This window comes from Lissotriton helveticus, chromosome 3_1, assembly GCF_964261635.1.
Source record: "Lissotriton helveticus chromosome 3_1, aLisHel1.1, whole genome shotgun sequence".
In the NCBI taxonomy this organism is placed as follows: Eukaryota; Metazoa; Chordata; class Amphibia; order Caudata; family Salamandridae; genus Lissotriton; species Lissotriton helveticus.
This window is the reverse complement of record NC_136061.1, coordinates 498,826,364-498,849,961: the sequence shown is the minus strand read 5'-3', so window position 1 is coordinate 498,849,961 and position 23,598 is coordinate 498,826,364. Positions and strand designations below refer to the sequence as shown.

The following is a 23,598-nucleotide window of genomic DNA, read 5'->3' as shown; positions in this document are numbered from 1 at the left end:
TAGTGGTAGCTTCAAGTCTTTTTGGGTCTTTGTCACATGAGGTAGAACCCTCATTTTTATGTTTACACTCAGTTCAGTTGGAGAGCAACTCTGTCTCTCATCCTCCTCAGAACCTTATTCTGAACAAGACTTCTTTTAGAGCCGAAGGAGTAGCCTGGCTTCTCTGTCCTTTAATGTCTTAGCAGAAAAGGTTCTGCAATGTTTACAATCCGTTGGTTTGCAATGAGGATGTAAACAATATAGACACTCTTTATTGGGGTCTTCTGAGACTTCCCACAAGACTTGCAGGGCCTGAAAAGCCTCTTCTTAAATACCTCAGAAATGATGGACAAAACTGGAAAATACAGTACCTCAGAGCTGTGGTATGCCAATGTTTCCTTTCTGCGAGAAGGCAGAGGTCAAACGTTGACAGAATCTGAAACAACTGAACAGAGCTCAGGGAGACTCCCTTACACATGATGTGCAGTTAGATATCTAAGGCATGGCAGCTCTGTAGGGGACGAGTGGTTTCAGGGTGTTGGACTTAGCCCTTTTTGCAGGGTCATCCCTGAACTTTTTGCCTTCCTCCTGTATTTTTTCTGACCAGTTGTTGGTGGTTTTATGACTCTGAGCACTTTACCACGGCTGATCACTGCTAAAGTGTATATGCTCTCTATTGTAAATTGATGTATGGATTAGTGACTCCATGATTGGCTTATTTGATTTACTGTCAGACCCTAGTACAGTGCACTTCGGGTGCCCAGGGCTTGTAAATCAAATGCATCTGGTGGGCTTGCAGCACTGATTGTGCCACCTGCCGGAGCAGCTTGTAAAGTGTGTCTGCGGCCTGCCATTGCAGAGCCTGTGTGCAGTCTGGTACTGCCATGTTAACTTGGTAAGAGCACCCACTTACCAGTCCCTAAACCTTCCTTTTTCTGCATGTTACCCACCAGAGAGACCACTGACCCTGCCTTCAGGTTAGGTCGCCCCCAAGCCGCTGCCGCCTGCTCACCCCGGTCTTCTGCTGCCTCCCTCGCCGCACTTTTCCCGCCGCTGCCTCCCTGCGGCCCCGCCCCCTGACGCCCCTGACACCCTATGCGCCGCCCCGCTCCCGCCACCCAGCTGCTCCTCCCTCCCGTCAGCACTCTTAAGGAGATCGCGCACCAGCGCAGGGAGCAACCTCTGACCCTGCCTTCAGGTTAGGTCACCCCCACGCCGCTGCCGCCTGCTCACCCCGGTCTCCTGCTGCCTCTTTCGCCGCACTTTTCCCGCCGCTGCCTCCCTGCGGCCCGCCCCCTGACACCCCATTCGCCGCCCCGCTCCCGCCACCCAGCTGCTCCTCCCTCCCGTCAACACTCTTATGCAGACCACGAAGCGGCCACGCAGCGGGCGCGCCAAAGGCAAGCCCATCTGCGACCGTCCGCGCCTGGACCGCGCCCAGTTCCAGGACCCCTGGCCCCCGACGATGCCAGCCCACACGACGGACTTACGACGCCGCCACCCTCCACGCACTCAACGCCGGCCGGAACCCCGCCTGCTACCGAGCGCACCCACGGACCCTTCACCTGCCAAGCCTGCAAATTCACATGCCTTCGAACCTGTACCGCTCCCGCCAAGCCAGGCACCAGCAACACTCGCCTCAAGTGCATCCTGCTCAACACCCGCTCCGTCCACAGACACGCCGTCGAACTCTGGAACTACCTCGACACAACATCACCAGACGTCGCCTTCCTCACAGAAACCTGGATGAACACCTCCTCAGACCCCGACATCGCCATAGCCATCCCGGATGGCTACAAGATCACCGGAGGGACCGCGTCAACCAAACCGGAGGAGGCATCGCCATCGGCCACAGAAACACCATCCAAATCACGACCAACTCCGACAACACCCTCGCCGCTGCCAAGCACCTACACTTTCAGATACACACCGACCCCAAGACCACCCTCAGAGGCACTCTCATCTACAGACCCCCGGGACCACGCACACAATTCAGCGAAGCCATCGCAGACTTCGTCAGCCAGCACGCCCTAACCTCCTCAGACTACATCGTCCCAGGGGACCTCAACTTCCACCTGGAGAACAACAATGACAGCAACACCGCTGCTGGACAACCTCGCCAACCTCGGATTCAAGCAACTGGTGAACACCCCCAACCACTACGCCGGACAACACGCTAGACCCCCATCTTCTCCTCCAGCAAGCACATCTCCTTCAGTCACTCCACCGGAATACACTGGACAGATCACAGCTGCGTCCACTTCAACTTCAGGAGAACCACGACCCATCACCACCCGCAACAGGTTCCCCGCAGAAGCTGGAGCAAGATCACCGTTGACCAACTCACCACCTCCCTCAGCCAGAACCCTCCCACCAACACAAGGGACCCCAAGGAAGCAGCCCGCAACCTCACACAGTGGCTCACCAACTGCGCCAATGACCTCGCGCCACTGAAGAACACTCCCAGCAGACCCGGCAGCAAGAAAGCCTCGTGGTTCACCAACGAAATCAAAAACTCCAAGAAAACCTGCCGCACCCTCGAGAAAGCCTGGCGCCACGACCAGACAACAGAGAACATGACAGCCCTCAAGAACGCCACCCGCAAACACCACCAGCTGATCCGCACCACCAAAAGGACAACATTTAAAGAACGTCAGGACAACAACACCAACAGCAAGGAACTCTTCAGCATCGTTAAAGAGCTCTCCAATCCCAGCGCCTGCAACAACGACATCACACCCTTGCAAGACCTCTGCGACTCACTTGCCTTGTTCTTTCACCGCAAGATCGCCGACATACACAACAGCTTCGGCGCACAGACCACGCACCCAACCACCGAACCAGCGCCCCCCACCACTACCCTCTGCACCTGGACCCCGGTCAGCACCGAAGACACCACCCGCACGATGAACACCATCCACTCCGGCTCCCCAACCCACCCTGTCCACACCACATCTTCAACAAAGCCGACTCCGGGACATCATTAACAGCTCCTTCGCATCCGCCACCTTCCCAGAGAGCTGGAAACATGCCGAGCTCAGCGCCCTCCTGAAGAAACCCACCGCGGACCCCACGGACCTCAAGAATTTCCGCCCCATCTCGCTCCTCCCTTTTCCTGCCAAAGTCATCGAGAAGACCGTCAACAAACGACTCTCCGCCTTCCTCTAGACAAACGGATCCCTCGACCCCTCGCAGTCCGGTTTCCGAGCAAACCACAGCACCGAGACCGTCCTCATCGCAGCTACCGACGACATCAGGTCCCTGCTCGACAACGGGGAAACAGCTGCCCTCATCCTCCTGGACCTCTCAGCAACCTTCGACACCGTATGTCACCGCACCCTGTTACAGCGCCTCAGCAACACCGGAATCCAAGGAACGGCCTTGGAGTGGATCATCTCGTTTCTCGCCGGAAGAACCCAGAGAGTCCGCCTCCCCCCTTCCGATCCGCGGCCACCAAAGTCATCTGCGGCGTTACGCAAGGATCATCGCTCAGCCCCACCCTCTTCAACGTCTACATGAGCCCCCTTGCAGCCATCGTACACCAACACAACCTAAACATCATCTCCTGCGCCGACGACACCCAGCTGTTCCTCTCCCTCTCCAACGACCCCGCCACCGCCAGAGCCAACCTCCAGGAAGGAATGAAAGACGTCGCGGAATGGATGAAGCTCAGCCGTCTGAAACTGAACTCAGACAAGACGGAAGTCCTCATCCTGGGACCATCCCCCTCTGCCTGGGACGACTCCTGGTGGGCCCCTGCCCTGGGCACCGCCCCCAAGCCAACGGACCATGCACGCAACCTGGGCTTCATCCTGGACTCCTCCCTCACGATGACCAAGCAAGTCAACGCCGTCTCGTCATCCTGTTTCAACACCCTGCGCATGCTCCGAAAGATCTTCCGGTGGATCCCCACCGAAACCAGGAAGACGGTCACCCAGGCCCTTGTCAACAGCCGACTGGACTACGGGAACACCCTCTACGCTGGAACCACAGCCAAACTCCAGAAAAGACTCTGGCGCATACAGAACGCTTCTGCACGACTCATCCTGGACATCCCCCGTCACGGCCATATCTCTGCCCATCTGAGAAACCTGCACTGGGTCCCCGTCAGCAAGAGGATCACGTTCAGACTCCTCACCCACGCACACAAGGCTCTCCACGACATGGGCCCCAAATACCTCAACAGCCGCCTCGCATTCTACACACCCACCCGCCAGCTCCGATCCACCAGCCTCGCCCTCGCCACCGTCCCACGAATTCGCAGAACCACCGCCGGAGGAAGATCCTTCTCCTACCTGGCGGCCAAGACATGGAACTCCCTCCCCACCCACCTACGGCTGACCCAGGACCATCTCTCCTTCAGGAAACAACTCAAGACCTGGCTGTTCGAGCAGTAGCGACTCCCTCTCCCCCCAGCGCCTTGAGACCCTAGCGGGTGAGTAGCGCGCTATACAAATTTGCTGATTGGTTGATTGATCGATTGACCAAGGTAGGCCGTAGGGCAGGGTGCATTGTATGTAAAAGGTAGGACATGTCCTAATGTGTGTGGCATGTACTGATAGTGAATTACACTATATATCTATGTGCAACAATTCCTAGGCAATCACAGTTGTAACAGGAGGGAACTAGTTATATCAGGAGGACATAAACGATAAACATAATAATAAAGTCATATTTTGTTTAATAAGTATCAAAAAATTATACAGTTAGTGTTCTTATTCAACATATTAAACATACTCAAATTAAAAGCAAAACCATAGCATAACACAAATACACAATAATTACAGTCAATAAAAAGTTAAAAAGAAAATACATCCTTGGTTCACCATTTCATTAGAAACCTTGCAGAAAAACGAATGTTCTGTCTTGTACTATCCTGTTGGCTGCTACATCTTTTTTGTATATGTTATTGAAATGTATTATTAGGGTCTAGCTTTATCTTGATGGAGGACATTAATTTGTTTGTAATTTTATAATTAGGTTTTGCTTTTTTAATGTACACTCATCAGATTATGTATTGTTATTTATATTCATTTTTGTTGTCCGTTTCAGAATTCTATGTGGCTCCTGAAGAAGGCGTTCCCTCAAACGCCGAAACGCGCGTCAAATACATTATTCTGCCACTTTTTTACTGTGTATTTTCTTTTTAACTTTTTATTGACTGTAATTATTGTGTATTTGTGTTATGCTATGGTTTTGCTTTTAATTTGAGTATGTTTAATATGTTGAATAAGAACACTAATTTTATAATTTTTTGATACTTATTAAACAAAATATGACTTTATTATTATGTTTATCGTTTATGTCCTCCTGATATAACTAGTTCCCTCCTGTTACAACTGTGATTGCCTAGGAATTGTTGCACATAGATTATTTTCCCTGTCCTAGGAATTATATTCCCTATTCAGGGGGTCCTTGTTATTTACATATATTTACTGATAGTGAATTACAGCCATTTTCGTTTTTCACAATTGCAAGGCTACCTGTCCCCATAGGCCAGAATGGGCAGTTTGATTATAACACCTTATAATCCTAACTGACCCAGGGAACATGGTTGAAAAACGAATTTAGTATGCCTGAACTTAGGATGATAAAATACATCTTTTAGTGAAGTTGGTTTTAACATTCGTCTTTTAGAAAGTAGGTATTTTCTTGCCTAACTATCCAAGGCTGCCTCTGCTAGGTTGTGTATTCCTTGTCTGGTTTTTGAGTGACAGGGGCTGGGGGGCTCCAGGAGACAGGGTGAGTCAGCAAAGAGCTGAATAGACCTATCTGCATGTAGACTGGTAGGAGGAGTTGCACCTGGGCCTGAATAGGGCTGTACCTGCCTTCCACAATGCTGGCTCCACCTCCTGTGGTGTGTCTGATGACCCTGGCCCACACTGTCAAATGAAAAAAGGAGTCCTGTAAACAAAGTGCTCCAGGACTGCACGGAACTGATTTGGACTGGGTACAGACACTCTCTGCCTTCAGAGACAAATGATTTTGCTGTATAAAAAGGGGGACCCAGACCCCAAAATTTTAGATCACTTCTGGGAATCAAGACAAACCTTTGCTGAGGAGAAGAACCAGGAAGCTGAAGCAGGAGACTACCCCTGTGCTGTGTGTTTGGGGTTGGGGTTGGCCTGCAGTGGTTGCTTCCTTGCCAAAGAAAGGAGAAGGGGACTGAGTGTGCTTTTCATCAAGTTGAAGAAGAATCTCCAAGGGCTTGAACTTGAGCTAGTCTCCTGCCGGAAGTCTCAGGGATACCAGACTTCACCAACCAGCTCCCCCCTGAATTCCCTTGCTGAAAATTGAAGTGCCTGCTGTTGTGCTAGGCCTTCTGAGAAACTGTGTCGCTGGGAGCTGGAAGCGCGACTCAACGGCGAGTAACGTGTCGCCGCCGCCGCAGTTGCCGTCGCATCACCAAGGAAGCATGCCGCTGCTGCCGCCATCGCATCACCGGAGAAGCGTTCCGCCCCTGCAGAGGTCGCCGTCACATCACCAGAGAAGCATGTCACAGGGCCTGTCGCGCTCAGAAGATCATCGAGTCGCCACACGGCCTTTGGGCGGGTACGCATTGCATCAATGTTGTCGCATAGTAACCAAGACGCCATTTTGTCGCATCGCACCGGAGAGCAGTAAGACACCGACGCATCACCTCCCCACACAGTAAGGAAGGAAGCATTAACCCTGCGCAGCAGTAAGGAACCGATGCATCCACTCCACTCAGATTAAGGATCCGATACATCACCTTCCCTGCGACCCTTTTGTTTGTTCTGCGTTACGCATCCAAGGTACATTAAGAGTTAAGTGTAGCATTTACAACTTGAGAGAACTGAGCTATTTCCTACCATGTTAAAGTCAAGTATTGTGGATTTTAGTCGTTTGGTCTTGTGTCAAGTCTATATAAAAATATTTATTTTTATAATACAACCTGTGTGGTGTCCCTCTGTAGTGTTGTCACTGTATGACTGTATGTGTTCACAAATGCTTTACACACTGCCTCTGAGATAAGCCTGCCTGCTCGTGCCAAGCTACCAACAGGGTGAGAAGTGGTTATTTTAGGAGGGTAGCCCCCTACCTTGACTAGACGCAAGGGTCCCTATTTGGTCAAAGGTACCTACCTCTGCCAACTAGAGACCCCCAAATCTAACACAGGGTCTGGTCTATCATTAGTAGAACATCCAGATGCCCTAAAGGGGTGACCCGGTGCCTATCCGTTGGAGCCAACATACCTTCTCCACTGTTTAGTGTAGGTGACCGAAGGGTTTGAGTCATCCCCATTAGCTGAAAATGCCACTAGAGCTGGGGAGCCCTATCTCACTAATGTTCATTCACAGGCATGTTGGACGTTCAGTTCGACTAGCAGGATGGTAAATCTGATTGAAAGAGATACAAGATGGACTGAATGACCATACAGATGATTGATCACTGAGTCACTTACTGCAATGATCAAGGAAGAGCTGACACTTTGATATGACGATTACAGTAATCAAGCTGTCAGTCCCCATTTGGGGGAAATACAACCAACAGGGGTTACTGGAATGCAACCACGGTGGTTGATTTTGTGCACCACTCATGTCACTGGGACTGTTCTACTATGCTTCTGCAAACCTGGCCTATTACAACCCTTCCTGCAATTGACTCTCAGGGTAGTGGTGATGTGGTGATGTGAAATCACAGGCTATGGAGGTAATATACGGTGCCCAAGAGCAGCAGACAACAATCCTCCAAAAGACACAATAACTTCAATTTCTAGCCCAGTGCTAGTCTTTTAAGGAAAAGGTTATTTTGATCACAAAGCAATACTATATAGGATACTATTCAATTGTTTGTACAATAAAGTATCCCATGGTGCGAGCCTCATTCGTGGTGCTGCTTCCAAATCTCTTATACTAGTTCAACCAGGTTAGTCCCTTCATTGGAAATCAGATAAAGAATGAACCAAGCTCAGGTTTAGTCGTTATGTTTCCCACAGTCAAATGCGCACTCAGTTCAAGATAATTTTGTAGTCTTACCCCCCATTGGTGAATTGGGTACGTAATGATCTGTTCCTAATTGCTCTTGAGCAGTCCTGACCAGACCTACATTGTTCACGGCAGATGCAGCCGCTGACCAGACCAAAGGCTGATGAAACCTCTATCAGGCTTATGAGGATCACAATAGTTGTAGCCTCTGATTGGGACAACTATTGATGCAGCCACAATTAAGTCTACGAGATGCAGCCCATAATCATGACAAAGGTAGATGTAGCTCCGATCAGACCTACGAAGATTACTGCCACATGTATAGCAGCTTGTACCATTCTCGTCAGGAACCAGATGTGAGAGACCAGGTAGACCCTCTGTCCCCAAGGGGAGGCTGGACCTTTCCCCCTCTGGTCACTTACCTCTGGGAGATTGTTTGTCAGGGAGACACCATCCTTGGTTGTGGAGCAATCACCTCAATGGTGATAAAGGACTTGAAACAGAACAAAGTTTGGTAGTTGGGCCTCACTTTTATACATGTGTTCTAAACAGGGGATGGAAATCCCGGTCTCAAACTGCAGAAATGGTTTGGGGTGGTTCTTCTTTCATGTGTGCAACTTAGGCTACTCTCCAGAAGCAGCCTTTGAGTGAATATACTCACTGGAGGTATCACTGGGGCAGTCTCCAACTTAAAAGTATCCACAACGCACACATAATGAGGTGTAAGGTTTCTGCACATGGCTGTTATCAACCCAATTAAAGGAGTAATCAGGGACAGAGAAAATGGCCGATTGACCTAGAAGATTTCTCATCTCACACAATGGACTGCTGGCCCATCTCTAAACCCTACCATCAATGGAAGTGTTCAGCAAGATTAATCAGATGTCCCTTGTTAACAAAGGACCCCAAGGAATTTTTAAAAGTAGCCCTGTCTCCATATTCCTCACTTCTACTCCCTCCAACCACAGGAATGCTCTCACTTCACTTCCACACACTAGAACAACAGTCCTCTCTGTCCATTGTGTGCTATGTCAGGCTAGAGGCATTCTAAATGGATCCCATCAGCCCCATTACCCAGACTCACTTACAGACATGATCTATCAATGAAAGTGTTACATGTACTATACGTGCGTATGTGTTGACATACAATCAGGATGCCAGTGCAAGGTGCTGAGCATACATATAGGCGAAGATCTTTACTTAAGTGTGGCCAAGAGGACTCACTCCCAGGGACAGATAAAAATGTCTGGCCACACTACAGAGTTTTCTAAAAACAAGGTATCCTGCCACTGCTGCTAGACCCACTATACCCAGAACAGGGATAGTAGTTCTAAGCTCATAATAAGAGGCGCTTGGTGCACCCCCACCACGCAGGTCACAAGACCGGTCCGGAACCTCATAATATCAGGGACAGGCCTAGGCTGCTGCACACACGCTTAGGTCAGCATGAACACTAAGCCCAAAATAAAAATATGATACCAAATATACATGCAGTTGGGTACTCAAAGAGTAGGGGAACATGCCTGTATACTATGCCGGAGACACACCCATTAAAACATAAGGAATTACAATTTCCACATTTAACCGTTTCCTGTGGTTGCAGTAAGCTTCAAAAATGTACAATGCAGAATTAACAATCATTGTTCAATGTAAACAGGTCTGGCTTATAACTGAAATTGCCGCTCCAGTCACTGGCGAGTATAGACAACTGTTAACTCCTAATACATTGATGCTGTAAACCATATATGCACACAAACACCTATTCATCCTCTCACTGGCTAATTTTTTACATTCATATTTGTGATCAATTTTTGCAATCATTATCTTGATGAAGAGACTAAATTTTGTTCGAAATTTTATCATTTTTTTCTAGTGAAATTTTATGAAATTCTATAAAAATTTCCCAAAATTACAATTTTATACTGAAATGTGGTTTGCTGGTAACTATACAACTTATTTTACCCGAGATTGCCCCTTGATCTAGTGAGATCCCAGCAAGAGACTGGCAAACCAGAAAATGTTACTAGGCTAGACGTTTTCTGTACGGACCAGTAGTATCCTGTAGGTACCTTTTTATATTCGAGGTGCACGCTTGTATAACAAAAGTACATAATGTTTTGTGTGAGATACCGGCAAAAGACTGGTTCGAGCAAACATATCTCTCGACTAGACTTTGTTTGTGCGAACCAGTCTCCTACGGGTATTGTAAGACATAAGGCGAGGTGTAGTCCAGTGGTAGAAGTGGGCGGGAACGGAAGGGCACTGCGTGCCCCTACTTCTAAAAATACTTTCAGTCCGTTCCCCTACTTCTTACTTTCAAAAAAGAATCCCGGGACGGCAAGAATAGTCTGACTTAATAAAAACTATAACTTTTTTCATTAGATTCCAGGGGCTGCTCGCACTTCTCTGTGAACTCCAGATGCTGCAGCAGCCCCCCCTCCCCCCTAAGCTCGCACAGACCGAGGGCAGACCCATTGTCATTCCGATTGAGGCTGATTACCCCCTTTCGAATGACAATGCGCCTGCCCTCTGCCTTTAGCATGTCATGTCCCAGTGAGATCCGAGTTGGTGATTACTGAGGAGGTTTCCCCAGACAGAGTAGGTGGGGAACTTGACACCTTGTGTAATTTGTCAATGTTGTACACAGAGTGAATTGGGCAGGAGCAGTGACAGGATAGGAGAGGTACTAGGGCAGGAGAGGTAACTGGACAGGAGAGGTGACCGGGCAGGAGAAGTGACCGGGCAGGAGAAGTGACGGGGCAGGAGAGGTGACGGGGCAGGAGAGGTGACGGGGCAGGAGAGGTGACGGGGCAGGAGAGGTGACGGGGCAGGAGAGGTGACGGGGCAGGAGAGGTGACGGGGCAGGAGAGGTGACGGGGCAGGAGAGGTGACGGGGCAGGAGAGGTAACTGGACAGGAGAGGTGACCGGGCAGGAGCAGTGAACGGGCAGGAGCAGTGAACGGGCAGGAAAAGTGACGGGGCAGGAAAAGTGACGGGGTAGGAAATGTCAAGTGACAGGGCAGGAGAGGTGACGAGGCAGAAGAGGTGACGGGGCAGGAGAGGTGATGGGGCAGGAGAGGTGACGGGGCAGGAGAGGTGACGAAGCAGTAGAAGTAATGGGGCAGGAGCGGTGATTAGGCATGAGCAGGAGTGGTAATCGGGCAGGAGCAGTGAATGGGTCAGGAGCAGTGAACGGGGCAGAAGTGACGGTGCAGGAGAAGTGACGGGACAGGAGAAGTGATGGGACAGGAGAAGTGACGGGCCAGGAGAAGTGACGGGCCAGGAGAAGGGGAAGTGATGGGACAGGAGAAGGGGAAGTGACGGGACAGGAGAAGTGACGGGACAGGAGAAGTGACTGGGAAGGAGAGGCAACAGGGCAGGAGAGGCAACAGGGCAGGAGAGGCAACAGGGCAGGAGAAGCAACAGGGCAGGAGAAGCAACAGGGCAGGAGAAGCAACAGGGCAGGAGAAGCAACAGGGCAGGAGAGGTGACGTGGCAGGAGAGGTGACGGGGCAGGAGAGGTGACGGGGCAGGAGAGGTGACGGGGCAGAAGCAGTGATTAGGCATGAGCAGGAACAGTGACCGGGCAGGAGCAGTGAACGGACAGGAGCGGTGAACGGGGCAGGAGCGGTGAATGGGGCAGGAGCGGTGAACGGGGCAGGAGCGGTGAACGGGGCAGGAGCGGTGAACGGGGCAGGAGCGGTGAACGGGGCAGGAGCGGTGAACGGGGCAGGAGCGGTGAACGGGGCAGGAGCGGTGAACGGGGCAGGAGCGGTGAACGGGGCAGGAGCGGTGAACGGGGCAGGAGCAGTGAACAGGGCAAGAGCGGTGAACAGGGCAGGAGCAGTAAACAGGGCAGGAGAAGTGACGGGCAGGAGAAGTGACGTGCCAGGAGAAGAGAGGTGGAAGGGGAATTGATGAAGCAGGAGTGTTGATCGAGCATGAGTAGGAGTACTGACTGGACAGGAGCAGTGAAAGGGCAGGAGCAGGCGTTTCCCAGGGCGACTTGAAGGGTAGGGGGCCAGTTTAGTTTGGGGGGACCGGTTTTGTACAAGTGCAGGAGTTTTAAAAACACTGCAAAGTTCTTTGTATATTCGGCAGGTTTCAGTCAACAATACAAGTGCCAAGATAACTTTGGGGATCAATGTACCTACTGGAGAGAGATGGGAGCATGTTTTGTCTAGTGGCTGTTTTACTCATCTAAGGTAGTGCAGGGGGGTAAAATGCCTGCTGCAAAGAACATGGACCATGCATATCAAAGAGCAATATGTTATGTGCATAGTTCAGTGGGTATTGCTTTGTGTTCACTTCCCGAATGAAAGGACACTTGAATACATATGGCCTGGCAGTTCGGGCTGGACTGTTCCAATTGGGCGCAGAATCTAGACTGACTTGCATATGGCTGGGTCCAAACTGGAATGGCATGGCGAGCAAAAAATGATGGATTTAAGCCCACATATCTGAACTGGGGAGAATGTATGACATTGTTCTGCATTCTGTTCATCAATTGTTCTTTTTGCATTTGTCACCCAAATGGGACAGGTATGCTCATACATGAGTCCCGTGCTCTCCATGCCACTGGAATCAAGCTATCCTGGCTGATGAGGGCTGAAAGCCCGAAACTGGTCCTAGGATGCTTGTTTCTAGTCCAGGGAGGACCTGGCTTGGCAGTTCGGGCTGGACTGTTCCCATTGGGCGCAGGGTCAAGACTAATTTGCATATGGCTGGGTCCAAACTGGAATGGCATGGCGAGCAAAGAAACAATGGAATTAGGCCCAGATCTCTGTACTGGGGTGAATGTATGACATTTTTCTGCATTCTGTCCACCAGTTGTTCTTTTTGCTATATTATGATTGGGCAGCTAGCTGGCTGACAGGAATATGAAGGAGCCTTTGTGGGTTTCCGTGAGTCTAGATTCTCCTGAAGAGTCCCTTTCTCTTCTGAACCCTGCTTAATACATGTGTACAGGAGGAGCCCTGTATTCAGGACCTCAATGTTTGAGACAAAAAAAATCATGGATTTCTGAACAATGAGAGTAAAAGCATTACGGTAACATGTTGTTCCTGCTTATATTTCACATGCTTTACATAAACCTGTATTCCCTATGAGTGTTTGCTTTTTCCTGAATTAAACCTCAAATAAACATGTTTATCCATTGTTTTAATTAAATAACGTTATAAGCTGTAACTGGTCAGTGAAATGCTAAACGTACTAAAAATTGGTATGTTTTGCTATTTCTAGCCACATCCCTGACTCCGCCCACTGATTCAATCTTCGGTTATTCCCGCCCCCTAATTCTCCACCCACAGTTCCCCTACTTTTCTTTCCCCACTTCGACCACTAAGGTGTACACATGAGGAAATAAAGAACCATGAAATCACATAATGTGATATTTCAAGACATTTCACAAATGTTGATGTCGTAAATTAAAATCTCATCCAGGATTATTTCTAAGCAGCAACACGTTCATGCAAAGGCTAAAGTTAAGACTGCCAATTATAAAAGTAGGTAATGAAAACCTTTTTTTCTTTTAAGTAGTATCCAATTGCAAAATTGCGATCTCCGCTTTCTCTTTCAGACTGGAACCTAAGAAACACAAACACAGAAATAACACTCAGACTTGATTGATTAGTTCCCGAGTTTACAACATCAGCAGAACATTACAGGCAGGGAGGAAAACGTATTTACCTGTAACTGTAAATATCCCACAGCTGTGAGGAGCATGAAAATGCTGCTACATGAATATCCCACTCCAACTGTCAGCTCACTTGTAAAAGCTAAGTAAAAGCATCTGTTGTGCCTCTTTTCGTAAAGCTCCATGTCACATCTCGCAAATGAATTCACTACCCTCAAAACCCTTTCGAGTGCACGGCGGTGGCACATTGGAGGACAGTGACTATGGAAGTATGGAACTGGTTACAAAAGATTATTTTTTTTTAAATAACAAAATACCTACACTTTTCATAAAACAAGCAAAGAAGAAAAAAAAAAGCCATGATGCGGCTAGCATTATAGCATTTTATTTTTACTATACTTTCAGCCATGTTACACGTGTACAAAAAATTTTTTTAAAATGCGGGAGCACTAAGGGGGAGGTTTAGCAAGACGAGGTAGGAGAGTGCAGAGGCTGGGGACAATTGATAAAGGCGATTCACAGTAGGCCTGGGTGGTAGATTCCATTCCGTTTGCGGAATTTGGGTAATTTCAATTTCCGCGGAGAACGCGAAATTGCCCAAAATTGAATTTTTTTGCTTGTTCGCGTTCTCAAATGCGTGTTCGCGGGATATTTCCCCCCCGAGCACGTAAACAGCGATTGCAAATAGTAAAAAAGCAACACGGACAAGCAATGCCGCGTATTCATGGAGTTTCTGCGTGTTTGCAGAGATTTTTTACAGTTTCGCTGAGATTTGCGTAACTGCTTTTAAAAGCTTGGTAGGGTGGTGGATTTAGTAGTCTGTTGGCCAACTCTCTATTTGCAAACAGGTCTGTGCCTCAATAAGACGGCAGTGCTGATGGACGACATTTGACTATGACAACCCCGAGATTGACATGCCTGGCTCTAGCCAAGGCTTACCTTTCTCGCACAGGTACCCGCCTTTTCGACAATCTAGAAGTGATTCATGGGAAAAAATCTGACCTCTAGTAGAGGTAGGCGAGCCAACAAATTAACAAGGTGAGCTGAACCAGAGGCGAGCCAAGGGCCTGGCTCGGATCTTGAAACCCATGCTTTAACTGAGCCTTGAAAACATTTGCTTTGTAAAACACACAACAAACATCAAGTAAAATATCATAAAATCTATTAAAAATGTAGAAAGTGTATTTCTTTAACATATGAAAGCTTTCAAATGAATACAGCACATTATAGCAATGCACTGATAATTTTGTACAACTTGTAGTCTGAATTCAAATATTTCTAAGTGCCACCGCACACAACAGCTGCTCTTTCTCACCTGTCACACAGTCATTGGCCCCTCCACCAGCAATTCCCCCCTGCCGACCAGCAGCCTCCAGGACCGGGCCAAAAGAGCTGTCCAACCCCTAAAACAGCAGTGGTACGTGTGCCCGCCTGAATACTGCCCCCAGGCAGATTCCCACAGTCATCAAGAGATATCAGTGTGGGCCCCATCTGGAGTCACCTGGGCCTTCGCAGCATCTCACTACAAGGTCTCACATAGAGTCTGCCTTCAAGGCCGGGAGACCTCACCTACTTGCTCTCCCCACAGTCCTGCCTCCAGCAACAGCAGCTGGGATCCTGTGGGTGGGCCCCCATCACGGTAAAGATTCCCCCCCAAGGGGCACCTCCCAATAGCACACTGCGGCTACCACCTTCTCAGCTCCTGATGTGGAGAGCCGCAGGTCACCAGGCACTCCACCGGCTCCAGCCGTAAACCACTAGCTGTACATAACTGCGGCCGACGCAGTTAAACACAGTTTGCCATTTTGGAGTATCCCGAACTTAGCAGGCCAAGGCGGGTCACGCAACAGCTGCAGTTCTCTGTGTGCGAAGAAGTGTAACTGTACTCATCCTTACTATTTTTACCATCAGAGTATTACACAAACTCTGTAGATTCCTCAGAGACCCAACACGTGGTGCCCGGCTGGACCAGGCTGAGTGAAGAAGCAGTATGTTTCTCTTCTCTTCTTTTTCATCCACTTCCCCTTCCCTTTAGGAAGATCTGCCAGTGTGACAGCGTTCTAGTTGCAGCACTGAGAGGTGTTCCAAGAGGTATTGGGAGCATTCGTCATTCATCACTCTTGCAGACACCCTGAGATTTCAGGTGAGTGGTCACGCCACATCCTTACACATGCATCCTACTAAATTTGAGGACAGTGTTTTTACAGCAGGAAATGCCCAATTGTAGGGCCCACACAAACAAAAAAACTATGAAAACCTGTAGCAACAAACGAGCACAGTCTGAAAAGCCACTGGGGGAGCCAGGAGAATCAATTTGAAAACCACTCATCCTCAGGGTCACCTCCCTCCTCACTGAAGTCTCCTTGCAAACGGTGCAGTGCTTAGATAGCAAGAGTCAAATTCCCGCTACCCAGGTCATTCCCTGAGATAAATAAACAGAAGGATGCACCAGTCTTGGCATACAGCTCTCCCTCCATCTCATTCATTAAGTCTAACACATATCTATGCCGCATAACTATGAGGCGGGCTGCTCACAGTTCTTCCTTGATCGAATTGAGGCAGAGTACAGTGCTGTTCATCATTTTAAACAACTCCCACTTGGTAATTTGTAACCAGCGGGCATCCGCTTTTGCCTGCAAGGTAAAGAAGCATATAGACGCTCCTGCTGCTACTTGTGTGTCAGCGAACAGTCTGAATTCTTCTGGAATGGTCTTGTACTGAGCTCAGCCAAAATACTCTGCAGGTCTTTTTTCAAGAGTCTGATGCAGCAAGGTTGTCTTCTTCCTAATTTCCCTTTGTATCATCAAGCTGGACGACCCTACATTGGAACTTCATGTTTGGGGTCCAAATGTTGTTAAAGAAGACTACCCCAGATCCACCCTTGGAACACAATTGGAGGCAGGAGAGGATGAGTTTGCGCATTCTGTTGGGGGTTTTGCTACCTCCAAGAATCTCTTCTCTGTGAAGTCTCAGGGCCAAGCAGTATCCTCCCCTATAGTGCCCCTTCTGCGTATCCTGTCTAGCTCAGTTTTAATATCGGTAGGCTTGGTGAAAAAGTATAGAGCTGTTGGGTTGGTCTCGTAAGTGGCCAAATTTACTACTACTCAGTGGGTTTCTACTTTGTTGGTCTGAACTGTGGCCCTGATTCTGCATATGTACAGGGGGAGGAGGCATTTTGCTCTTTCAGAGTCGATATGTGCCTACTGCATCTGGCATCAACGAACAGACACAATACAACCTGGCTTATGTCTTGGAGCCCACGGTGGTCATGTGCTGATACCACGTGTTGTGAAGAAGGGTGCTGTGTAGTGCATGTGGAATACTATTGTTTGGGTTGATGTAATTATAAGTGACATGGGAGAGATCCCTACGCAAGCGCTGTGATTGTCTCTGAACAGATTCTATTTGGCTAGGTGGTTCTTTAGTAGCGAAGCAGCAGCACCTAAACTAGACAGAGGGTACGTAGAGCTGCAAAAATACATAACTTGTAATTGAACACTGCATGTGTTTGATATGGTTTCAGGGGAGTGTGGTTCTCTGGTCATCAGGTGTTTTTGTTGAAAAAGTTCAATAAAAAAAGTTCACAGTGCAGTTTGTGAATTTGATTCGCACACTTTGGATACGTGTTGGGGTGATGACGTGGCAGATGAAAGGTGGTGCACTTTTGATGTTCGCTTGCAGCCCTGTTGGAGAAGACCGTGGTTCATTGTTAAGTCAGAAAAACATTACATGCGCACCGCGGTTAATGATAATTTCTTCTGGGTTCCTGTATTTCCTTTACGATCATGGTACTTTTTTGTGGTTTAAGGCTTAAAAGTGGTTTATGGGTAATCAGGCAAATTAGTCTAATTTATGAGCTTATGTACCAATCTGGTTCTTGGGTTAGTGATCTACGCTTAGGGAATGGCCTTGATCATAGGAATGGATCATATCAGTTTTATCTTGGGTTTTATGGGTGTTGAAGTTTTTTCCGGGACCCTGTCACTACTAATGTGTGCATTGAGGTGCCATCGGCGCGGGTTGTATTCAGCCTACACGTGCCTCGGATTGATTGAGGAGAGGGCATGTAGCTACTAGGTGTTGTTTGGTTGTTGCAACTTGCCTCGAGATCACTTGTCTCTCGGCATGCAACTTGCTCCTCCCTTGTGGAGTGGTTATCTCTCAACCCCACCCTTTCTGGAGACGTCTTTTTGTGCTAAGTTTGGGCTATTTTTGTCGCTCTTTGTGCGTTTGCTTAGATCTCGCGTAATCTGCTATCTCAATTGTCATGAGGCGGAGGGGGTCGGAATGTTGCTCTGCATTTCCCATGTACCTCTGCTCCTGCCGTCTTGTGGTATCTGAGGTCGGGACTTACTGCTTTCTCTGGATGGTGTATGTGAGGCCTGGTGCACTGGTGAATTGCTAGGCCTGATATGGGAGTGAGCACCTTCGGCGTTCTACTCTCTCCTGGAGCTGTTATGAGCCCTGCAGCCCCACGCTCCCTATGGTGTTTTGGTTCTATGGTTCCTAGCTTGTGGCTAGGGTCTTCCTATTAGCAGGCATGCTCGTGTTAGTTTTTTCTTTCTTTTGGGTGGGATATGGCATGGTGCCCAGGCTTTGGAGATTTGAAAAACCCCATGGAATGAAAGAGAAAACACTGCAGAGATCCTAACAATGTGGGGAGCCCAGGCCAAGGACCTTGCAAAGCTTTGCCCAGAGGTAATGACTCGGCCAGAACTGACTGGGACTACTGGGACATTTGGCTAACCTGGTGAATCTCCCGATTACTCGACACCCTGAGGGTGCTTTGCAACTTTTGGATCCTATGCGCGTGCTGCGGAGTTTATGGGATCTTCACTATTTCGAGCTTACAGAAAACCTGGTTACCACCACTTGAGAACAGCTTTGTTTTAGAACTGAAAGGGGGTATCCATTTGCTGGAGGGCTGTAGTTTATAGGGGTGCTGTTGAGACTACACAGAAGGAAGGAATTTTGGTTCCGGCCCGGATGCTTGAGAATGGGGTCCTTTTGACCTGGTAATTGGAACCCATCACATTGACTTTGGACACAGGAGCCTGCTTCTTAAGAATATGTCTGGGAGCCACCCCACCCTCCTCATAAGACTACCCTCCCCCTGCGGAGTGGCCAGCCAATCCTGCCCTAGCGGATCAGCAGCAGAGGGGGAACTTGGCTCCTGCAGGTGCCCTAAATGGCAAACTCTAGTGAAGACACCCGATCAGCAGAACACATGTAGTAGCCCGGAATCCCTGGATACAAGTAAACGTTTGTATTCCCAATGCAGTCTTATTGGTCTTTCTTTGAATTAGGTATAATTAATTCTTGGGATGTAGGTAAATGGGTGGTATTTACTCTGGAGGGTCATCTTACTGCATATTTGGATTATGTGTTTGTGGGAAGGTATTATCTCCCCAGACAAATATCCCGTCCTGCCGAGGCTGTGGCCGGAGCCCTGTAGTGCGTGTAATTTGACACAATAGGACACACCTGAACCCTGCACTCCCGAGAGGAGACAAATGCACTACTTCACCTCTAAATAACACACGTAAAACAGCATTCCCAAAAGAAGAGGTGATAAAACAAGACCCAATTCTCTCTTAAGGCGAGGCAAGGAAACAAATTCAGATGCATTTAAAGTGACACACACATGTTTATTAATTCAATAGTTTGGAAAGGAAGGCAAAACATATTGGTTGATGCAGACTCCCAAATATCAAGTAACAAGCACAAAACTAGAATAACATGTAGCATCATTATATTTAGCAAAGAGCAAAGAAACTTGGAAATTATATTCACTAAGTAAGTAACACCTCACTGATCGCTCACTTGACATCCTTGCCAACTCAAGTTGCGGAGCCCGTTGACAGCTGGGCTTAAGACTATGGACCGGGACTCAGGTTCTGTTCGTCTTACGACAGTATGTCTAGTCCGTAAGTGAGCGCCAATTCACCTGTCAACATTCTCTGGCTTTAATAAGTTTTACTCACCATAAGGCGAAGGTTCTAGAAACCTCGCCCCCTTTCTTCTGTTGCGAAAAACCGAACTGGCCTGTGTCAGGGTCAAGACAGAAGCTGGCCCGGCACCTGTATTTTGACTCTGAGACAGAGCTGTACATTCCACACATTCCCTGAAAGGTACCAAGAATGCATACCACACAACATGTTCCAGTTCACTCTGATTGGTAAGGAGCGAAAACAAGTGAGGAGCGAAAGCATTCCCTCCCCACTTTGCAGCAACGTGCGAGCACACAGAAAATGAAGTCTGTTACACAAGATGGAGTCAGCACAGAGAAGGTAGTCAATTATGCCAAGTGGAGCCAATGATCAATATATCAGTCTTAATATCACTACAAGACAGTCTTGGGCTGAGTTCCCAGCCTGTGGCTGCTGTTGCCACATGTTTGTCCAATTTTCTGATCCCTTTTTAAAAAAAAAGTTTTTTATTAGTTTTATTTCAGCAAACAGTCAGATATTATACAGAAAATGCGACAGACTTGTCTTTGTCTTTGTACATAATTGAAAGGGAGAAGAAAGTAATAACAATACACAATAAATAAATTCATTTGACAACAAGTAGCTTATATAGACTGATAGATTAAATCCAATTCTGAATTGGTGCCCAGATTTTTAGCCCAAATCTTTTCTTTGTAGCACTCTTGGATCTGTAAATGGCCATTTGAAATTGATATATAGATAACATTTTAGCTTGCCACTGGCTGAAAACAGGAGGTTCAGAATCAAGCCAATGAGAAGTAATACAAAAACGAAAAGCTGTCATACAAATAAATAGAAAAACTTCTTCAGCTAATGTCCTGATTCCCATTTCATTAGTTTCCAAACCAATAATAACCTTTCCCTATTTAGTTTTAAAGAAATCCCCAAACTATTGTTAATAAAAAAATCAATATCCACAATAAACTGAGAAAGTTTAGGACATTTAAAAAACATATGACTAGAGTCGGCAGCTATTTCATCACATCTTTTGCATTTGTCACCATTACTCCCCTTCCATTTTGCCAGCCTCGCCGGCGAGTAATACAATCAAAAATGGCCATAAAGTGTTGGCTTTGCAGTGAGCCATTAAACAGCACTTTGGTTGATAATTTAATTGTTCTTGCTATATCAACATTAGCGATTCCAAATTTTCTTTGCCATTTTTTTTCCAATTAAATTCAGATCATCATCCATTTGATTCATTACTAACTGATATATTAATCCGATTCCCCCCCCCCCCTTCTGTTTGCTTCTAGGATATCATTTTCACTCATGCAGGTATGATCGAGTAACCCCTTTGATTCCAGAAAGTTGCGAAGCTGGAGATATTTAAAAAAAATCAGATCTAGACAAATTATATTTTGCTTGTAGACTGGTGAAAGAACAGAGTTGGGTACCATCATAGAGATCTCCTAGTATACAGATCCCTGCAGCGTACCACCTTTTCATGACTTGGTCATTGAAGATCTCGGGGAGAAACCTATTCTTCAAGACTGGAGTATAATATTAATGTCTTTACAATTAATAAAAAATTTTTTGAACTGCCTCCAAATTGAAGCAGCCGCTAATATAATTTTAAACTTGGTCTTTTTATAGTAACTAATTTCCAGAATTTTAACAAAGATTGAGATACTTCCTCACCCAATAATATTTCGTAAATTGACGGATGAACCGCTTCATCAATGGTAATTCCAGGGAATATTAGTATGCCCATATATTTTAATAAAATGAGCCAATAATACAACCGAAAATTAGGGACCCCCCAACCACCTTTCATTCTCGGAAGAGAACACCATTTCATAGCACGTCTAGTCCGATGGTAACTCCATAGAAATCTAGATGCCATTCTATCCATTTGAGAGAAATAAGATGTCGGGAACAATAGAGGAATTGTGCGAATTAGATATAAAAAAATTGGGAAAATCAACATCTTCAATTTTCTGATACCTGTTGCGGGGATGCAGTGTCTGACCTCCCTCCGTGTGGCTTTAAGTAAGGCACATTTGGGTGTCCCTGGACTTGATTTTGTGAATTAGGAATTTGTGGTGGCTGATCCTGGCCCATCATTCGCTGTGTGTGGTATGCTTTTAACTGGCATCTGTCTGCCGGGTGGCCCGTCCTGTGGAAATAGTAGCATTCCATGAAGTCTGGTTGCTGCCAACCTCCCTGGCCTCTGCCACTACAGCTAGGTTGAGACCCTCTGGGATTTTCCATTGGAGCTCCCTTAAAGACTGGTGTCATCTGTGCGATCGCGGCCAACATGCCCCCCTGAAAGGTGGCCTTTTTCAATTTGTGTTGGACCAATTTAGAAGTATCTCCCGGGGCTAGCTCCTGTTTGGGGATCACCCTTGTGGGTCGCCGAATGGGTGTGTGTGTGTGTGTGTGTGTGTGTGTCTGCCTGCTCGTCTCATACTCAACCTTTCTTTCCCTGGGATCAGCGGGGACATTTCCTAGTGGCGGGTTTAAGTCTTCCTTAGGCGCAGCATTCTCTACGATAACTACGCGTTCAAGTATCATATTTGACAGTGGTCCTTAGGTAGGGAGGACACACTCCATCGTGCCAGGCAACCTTGTCTTCGCCACACCCAGGCACGCGGAGGTGCTGTCACGGTGACATGGCCTGAGCATGTTGTTGCAACTGCCCTTACCCCCACATGCCTTGGCTCCGTTTCTCACTTTGACCTAGGGTACCAAGCGGATGTGTGTATAACGTAATCACGATTCTCTTCCTTCTTAACCATCCTACTAGTTGCAAAGGTTTTTGTCCTTTTACCTTCCTCAACAAAGAGGAAGTGCGTACGAAGTGTCAACTGCCTAACGAGTTCGCCAACACCAAGGAGTCATCCCATGTATGCCAGAACCACCTCGGTGAAGGTGGCCTGGTTGGTAGGTGGTGTATTTGCTGGTATACCTGCGTTGAGGGGGTGTCTTAATGCTACGGATCGTAGGAAGGGAGCCCCTGGGGAAGAGCAGGCCATGGTTCCATCGTTGGTAAACTGGATGGTCATTCTCAGTTTGGTAAGCAGATTGCATCCTAATAGATTTGACGGAGATGAAGGTGAATACAGTAATGGTCATCTCATGTGAATCCCTCCTATCTCCAGTTCGATGGGGTTTCGTGAAGGGGATCCTTGATGCAGTACCCCATACTCCTTGTTTTGCTGCACTGTCTTTTGTTAGGGGACCATTCCTTACCTCAGGCATGACTTGGCCACCTCTGTGTCTATTACAAAGTTGTATGGTTTATTGTTCACATGTGCCATGACTACTGGTTCTTTCGCTGGTCGGCTAATGGTTGACAGTATGAGGTGGGTATCATGGTGTGCCTCCTCTGCCACGAGCATCGGCTCCAGTCCTTCTCCCTTGGTTGACTAGGCAAGTTCTGTAGTCTCACCCTCATCATCGGTTCCCAGAGGACTGGGGCCGCCTTCCTCACTTCCGCTAGCTGTACCACGGTTTAGAACTCAACAAATCTTCCTGACATTGGCATTTGTTAGCCTGAACTGGAGAGAGAGTGCGTTCTCGGTACTGCTGGAGTTCTATGTGTCAGGTGCAACGAATAAGGGGGGGGGGGGGGGGGAGGGTCTAACCTCTGGGAGCACTTGCACCAGAGTGTGGTTGCTCAGCAACTGCCTGGGCCTACTGGCCAGTTAGTATTTCCTGCCTGGGCCTAACCGCTTGTTGTTTGTTGGGAGGGCTGCCGGCTTCTACTGTCAGTGGACTGAAATAGCTTAATGCTGGAAGAGTGGGTAAGAGCACCTCCTTTCCTGATATATGGTTGGGGAGGTGCTGACACCTTGTTTGTTGTTTTTTGTGCAGGACTGTTGTTCCTGGTTTCCCCGAAGATGCCCCTTAGCTCTAATAATGCCTCCCTTTTATCTTTCTTTTGACTTGTGTATTTGGTTTATATGTGTGTCTCCATGATCAGTTAGCTTCTTTGTTTTTAGGGACTCTCTGGTTTCAATCTGAATTGTGCAGAAAATATACATGGGGTGGTTACTGCTTCTAAGTATGTTACTATCAGCTCAGAACTATCTACAGATGC

The 23,598-nt window shown here is 47.8% G+C and overlaps 1 protein-coding gene across 3 annotated transcripts in view; it reads right to left on the bottom strand.

The window, feature by feature from the left end:
- The window catches only part of GLS (glutaminase), a 926,246-nt gene that overhangs the window by 543,318 nt on the left and 359,330 nt on the right, over positions 1–23,598 (bottom strand). For all 3 annotated transcript variants that reach the window (XM_078680394.1, XM_078680395.1, XM_078680396.1), the window contains exon 10: positions 13,448–13,514. In XM_078680394.1, the coding sequence (XP_078536520.1) occupies positions 13,448–13,514 (67 nt within the window). The remainder of the gene's footprint in view (positions 1–13,447; positions 13,515–23,598) is intronic.